The sequence below is a fragment of the Balaenoptera musculus genome, chromosome 7, assembly GCF_009873245.2.
Source record: "Balaenoptera musculus isolate JJ_BM4_2016_0621 chromosome 7, mBalMus1.pri.v3, whole genome shotgun sequence".
Lineage (NCBI taxonomy): Eukaryota > Metazoa > Chordata > Mammalia > Artiodactyla > Balaenopteridae > Balaenoptera > Balaenoptera musculus.
The window spans coordinates 110164376-110170587 of NC_045791.1; the positions used below are offsets into that span (position 1 = coordinate 110164376).

At 58.7% G+C, this 6212-nt stretch overlaps 1 protein-coding gene across 1 annotated transcript; it reads left to right on the plus strand.

The window, feature by feature from the left end:
* Positions 1 to 4810: 4810 nt before the first annotated feature.
* On the plus strand, positions 4811 to 5553 carry PRLH (prolactin releasing hormone). The gene is made up of 2 exons (XM_036857078.1): positions 4811 to 4886; positions 5390 to 5553. Exons 1-2 carry the CDS (start codon positions 4811 to 4813, stop codon positions 5551 to 5553), a joined length of 240 nt encoding a protein of 79 aa, XP_036712973.1.
* The last annotated feature ends 659 nt before the right edge of the window (positions 5554 to 6212 follow it).

A 6212-nucleotide genomic window follows, 5' to 3' on the forward strand; every position in this document is an offset into this window, starting at 1 on the left:
GTGGGGTCCCAGGAGCCAGACTGTCATCTCTCCCCAAAGATCTGAGGTCTCCCTGTGTGGAGAACTGTTCACCCACACCTGTTATAAATAATTTCTAGCTAGAGATGCAGACCAGGGAGCAGCAGACCGTGGCTCCTGGTGTTCTGGTGAATAACGTCTTGCAGGTGCCCCCCGGGGCTCGGGGGCTCCTGGCGAGAGCAGCAGAGGATCTCACTGGCATTTGCTCCCCCTGCTGCCGTCCCTCCAGTTCTCAAAGTGCCCCCTCAGTAGTTCTGGGTCCTCTCATGGCTGCCACCAGAGACCACGGGGCACATCCTTCCCCTCTGTCAGCAGGGCGGAGCAGAGAGCAGTGGGGGCAGGGGCTGGAGCAATGCCACGCTGTCGGCCAAAGTAACCAATCGGCAGTCCATACTAGGAATAGGAAAGAGCTTTACCTGAGCCAAGCTGAGGGCTGCAGCCCGGAAGCCAGCCTCCCAGGTAACTCCGAGCAGCCGCCCTGGAGGAGCATCGTTTTCAGAACAGCTGTGTATCTTGTCGGAACAAGAAACATTCACATTAAGTCAGGGAGACATTCTTTCAAAGTTTTAAAAAAAAAAACAGACCAGCAGGTACACAGCGAGCCAGCACGGCCTTGGCCCTGGGAAGGGAGGCTTATCATCAAAGCAGCACCGGCATCCGCGTCCCAGGAAGGGAGGCATTTCATCTTTATTTTTAATGTGGACATTCTTTACTTCTGGTCAGTGCGCCCTTTTCTTTAATGATTAAAGCAGACGTACAATGTACGTTTGATGGGCCACAGACAGGATGTTCTAGTTAACACACAGGATGTTCTAGTTAATGTACAATTCAAGTTAACGCACGTATAAGCCAGAACGACTCCCCCAGACCTCAATAAGTGAACATTTCTTTTATCAGCACCAACCCGCACTGAGACAAAGCTGCTTGGCTGAAAGAGAAGGATTCACTACCCCCACACACACACTCATGCACACATACACACTCACACACCACACACGCACACACACACCACACACGCGCACACACATGCACACACTCGTGTGCGCACACTCACACACGTGCACACTCCCACACATGCATACACGCTCATGCACACACACATGCACTCACACGCATGCACACTCCCACAATGCATACACGCTCATGCACACACATGCACGCACACTCACGCACACATGCACGTGCACACACTCTTGCACTCGTGTGCACACTTGCAACGCACATACAGACACGTGCACACTCGCGCACACTCATACTCACAGACACACTCACACGCGCACACACACACACACACACGCAGGCTCCCACGACGGTGCCCAGGAAGCTGCCTCTAGCTGCTGTGGTCTCACAGTGTCCGCTGCCCCTGAGGCCCAGGTGCTGTGTATACATCTGCAGGGAGAGGACCCACCTCGAGACAGGACCACACCTCATGTCAGTGCTTCTCCACCATCACCACTCTTCACAAGAGCCACTCTGATCACCGCGGACCCTGAGGTCCCCTGGGCATTCTGACAGAATCCATCCCAGTGGCCTCAGCCTGCAGCCCGGGGCAGAAGCCACCCGCCACGCTCCTTATACACTCCCCCTCACCAGCGCCCCCCGGCTCCAGACTTTCTGGGAACCCACCACCCATATAACCTCCATCACCAGGAATGGGCAGCCATGGCAGGAAGGAGAAGCGCCCGTGACTGACCCTCTGGGGTCCAGGTACTGCCCTGGAACTTTCCTTGAAGTCTGACGGAGGCTCAGGGAGGGCCGCGTGGCCCCTGCGCACGTCCAGGGAGAGCTACCCGGGAGGTGCCCTCCCCAGGACAGGCTCCTTGAGACGATGCTCAACGGCGCTTAAATGACCTTTGCTGTCATCTATGATTATTCAGTACAGGAATGAGTTCAGTTCTGAGGGCCAAGTGAAATGGAGAACGGTGTTCAGTTATTTAGAATAGCGTAAATATTCAGCTTTTCTAACTACTTGAGGACATGCTTGTTAAATGAAAAGAATGAGATTCAAAATGCACGAGTCTGATGAATCCACCCAGAAAGTATGTGAAAAGCCCACGAGAAGGAAACATATCGCATGTGATAAATGGCTGGATTCCCTGATAGGATGGATGGTTTTTTTTCTAGCTTTCTGTATGTGCTAAATTCTTTCCAAATGTACATAAATAGCTTTTATAATGAAAATAAACTTGTTTATTATTTATTTTACAATGGAAATACATGTATTTGTTTTATAATAATAATAAACTTGTTTATTTTAAACAGTAATGATGACAATTCTGGAAAAGCCTAGAAAAAATAATTTTTCAGTGATCGGAACAGGACGAAAGTGGTTTGCATGTAATGAACGCAGCTATGAAAAGCCACGTAGGTGCCTGGGAAGGATTACGAGGATATCATTCAGTTGTGATGGCCTCGGGTGACTTGTCCCTTCACCTTTGCATTGGAAACTGGGACTTAAAGGAGGAGGGAGACAGCCGCAGGGTCCCCTCTGTGTCAGCCATCACGCGGCTGCGGGCACCCAGGCTCGGGGCACCTGACTGCAATTGCCCAAAGCATGAAGGAGGAAGGCTAATGTGTTTTAAAACCACTCAGCCCAAATGAAATTATATAACCCAGGAAGGGACACATCACATCGCTGATGAGAGTTAAAAAAAAAAAAAATAGAAGAAAGAAAAGAAAAAAGAAAACAACTCTCTCCTGATGCCTCCCAGTGAGGGAGGCGGGCGGGGAGGGGCAGGTGGGTGTCGGGTCGACTGCTTCCTCCCGGGGCTATAAAAGGGGTGAGGCTGGCTGCCACCTGGGTCACTGTTCCCGGTCACAGCACTTGCCAGCCTCGTGGGCACCTCGGTGAGTAGCTCCCAGGGGGCTGGAGAGGGTGGGGGTCCCTGACACTCCACCCTCCTCTGTCAGCCTTCCCTCCGCATCCGGGCAGGGGTCAGTCCTGGCAGCCAGGACCAGCAGTGGCGGGGACAGACGTGGCAGCCACAGCAGCGCTTGTGCATCTGAGGGCCACGCCGGCCCACCGGGGCCCCGGTGCACAAGGCTGTCGTGGCGGGGACAGAAGGTGAAGCCGTCCAGGCAACTCTGCTGGGAAAGCAGACCAGGAATCCCGCCGGCCCGGCAACAGCCAACCTCCAACTCTCAGGAGGCAGGTCCTTCCCCTGGTATCAGGTGCTGTCAGGGTTCTCCTAAGACGCCCTCCAGCCAGGTGGGTCCCAGCCCAGGGGGAGGAGCAAACACCCCAGTGTCTCTGTCTCTGGGTGCATCTCTTTATTACTCTGCTTTTTTTTTTTTTTTTTTTTTTTGGCTGCGGGGATCTTAGTTACCCGACCAGGGATTGAACCCGGGCCCCAGCAGTGAAAGCGCCGAGTCCAACCGTTGGACCGCCAGGGAGCGCCCTTTATTGCTCTGCTTTGATGATGGTACCTTCATTTCCTCTAAGTCGGAGTCCCCCTGCCACTGAGCGTGAGACACCCCAACCCGTCCCTGGAAAGGAAAGGGGTGGGCATCTTAAATCTCTTGGACGGAGAGCACTTTCCACGGGCTGGAAAGCCAAGGTCGGCAGAGGGGTCCTCCCTGAAACAGGCAGCCTCTCTGGCGTCTTCTGCGGGTTCCTGAAGTGCCAAGGCGGGGTGGGGTGGGAGGAGCCAGCCCTATGAGCTGGGGGCACCTGCGGAAGGAGTTGCCAGGTCTGCGGGAAGGATGCTGTTCAGGGCCTCAGCCCCGGCAGGGTGAGAAGTGAGTTTTCTGGGTGTCTGTTGCCCACAGCACCCTCTCCCCCAGCACCGGTACTGGGGGTGTCCTGCTGCATGAGGACAGGTCCCACCTCCTGCAGGTTGATCTTGGAGACTCAGCAGCTGGGATCTGGGGTTGTGGTGGGGGTGAGTGCTCTTGGGAAGGATGGAAGATGATGGCACTTCTACAGTGCCCGGCTGGCGGCTGACGTTCTCCAGCCGGCACGGGGCAGGATGGAACCGGGCCGAGGGAGGGAAAGAGCCCTGCACCAGGGTCCCGGCCCCTGAGCGTGGTCCGGGCTCAGCATCCCCCCGGCTCCCCTCCCTGGGCATGTCTGAGGTTGGGCCGCACCCCGTCCACCTCTGCAGCAACCCTGGCTCCTCCGGGCAGCTCCCCACCAACCCGCTCACCTCTGCCCGCCCTGCCGAGGCCAGGTGTGCACACCCACAGTGGTGCGGAGCCCTCCCGCACTCCTGGTTCCCTGACACAGACAGGCAGACGGATGGGGCAGCTCCAGGAGAGCCCCGCTCTCTACATCCACAGCTCATGTTCCTCCCGGCCTCCTTCTGATGACAGAGGGTCCTTGCAAACATGACTGAGCACGGCAGAGGCCACCACACACGTGGTCACCTCATTTAGTGCTCACTGTACGGAGGAGAGGGTGGGGTCCCCAGGGGAGCAAAGGACTGTGCAGAGAGCCAGGTCGCCTGCTACCTCTATGCTCACTGCCATCCCAGCAGAGCAGAGAAACGCACCGCAGAGCACAGCTGCCTGCACACGCGTGTAACCCCACGCACACCCCCTCACGCACACAGGGGCGTGAAAACGCACACACACCCTGTCGTGCACAGGTGCACACCCATGCACGCGTGCACTCACAGACACACACGCTCATGCACACGGGCACGTCCACTCTGACATGCACGGCGCTCGCGTTATCTGAGGGTCCCAGCTTTGTGCGCACGCGCCCTCACGCGCTCTCACCTTTACCCCTGCCCCAGGCTGCGCCCTCCCGTGTGGCATCCCAGCTCGAGCGGCCTCTCAAGGAGCCAGAGGGATGAAGGCGCCGGGGGCCTGGTTCCTGTGCCTGCTGCTGCTGGGCCTGGCCCACCAGCGCTCCATGGAGCTCCGCAGTGAGTGCCCGGCCCCCTGGCCTGCCCTCCCAACCCTCCGCCCCGGGGTCACGGTTGGGGCCTGGCCGCCTCCTGAGCTGGGGCACCGTCCTTGCTAAGTGCCCCGGGGCTGGGGGCTCGGCCTCCTGCTCAGCAGACCTCTCCCCACAGTGTCCCTGACACCTGCTCCCAAGGGCCCCTGCCCGACGTTCGGGGGAGGGGTTCACTCCTCACCACCAGGGCGGCCTGGGGCTGAGGCCACTTTGCCCATGAGAAGGGGCTTGTGGGGACAGGAGGGGAAGGGGGAGCTCGTCCTGGTGTGAGTTTGAGTTACCATCTCCCGAAGCCACCGCAGCCCCCAGAAACAGCCTGGCCAGGCCCTCTGGGCGCCCCTCCTGCGCGGGCGGGTCCCAGCATGGCCTGGCGACTGGGCAGCAGTGAGCTGAGCGTGTGCACTGGGCCCTGCCTCCGCGGTTGCAAACACCAGGGCACGTGCATTCACACACTGTTCTCACTCTTTCCAGCCCCCGACATCAATCCTGCCTGGTACACGGGCCGCGGAATCCGGCCTGTGGGCCGCTTTGGCCGGAGGAGAGCAGCCCTGGGGGATGGACCAAAGCCTGGCCTCCAGCGCCTGCCCGCCTGCTTCCCCCTGGCAGGAGGCGCTGAGCCCTCCCAGGGTGGCTGACAGCTCAGCTCCTCCAGGAACGACCCCAGGAGCCTGCCCCCAGCCCCCCGCCCCCTCCTCCACAGGCTACTTCCCCTTCAGTCCCAATAAAAGCAGCTGGCCTTGTTTACAAGTGTCTGTGTGGGGACAAAGTGGGAGGTGCTTTCCCTCGTGGGACGTTAGCCTAGAGGACCCTTAGAGCCCAGAGGCTCTAGGACTTGCCCAAGGGCGCCCAGCATGGAGTGGGGGGCTGGGATGTCCTTGGTCGCTGCAGCTCCTGCCAGCCTCCCCCAAGCCGCCCTGGATGGCTGCTCAGGCTGTGCACTGCACGAGGCCACCTCGCAGGAGGCCCCAGGGGAGGGCAGCCCCGCCCCCGGCCTGCCCTGCCCTCTCTCTGCCCCAGGCCTTCTCGCCTCCCTGTTGGTACTCGGGGGAGAAAAAGCAGCACGGGTGGCTTGTATCCAGTACTCTACGTTCAAGTATTTCAACCCCACCTTGCGTCCCTTTCAAATCGCATGGGGACGTCCCTGTGTCCTGTCTCAGAGCGAACTCGCTTTGGCATCGGGAAACACACAGCCACTAACCGGGCGACTGAACCCAGCCGCTAACTTCTCGGAGCTCCGGTTCCCACGCCTGAACCTGGGGCTAGGAAACCCCCCCCCCCCACTCCTGAGCTCAGG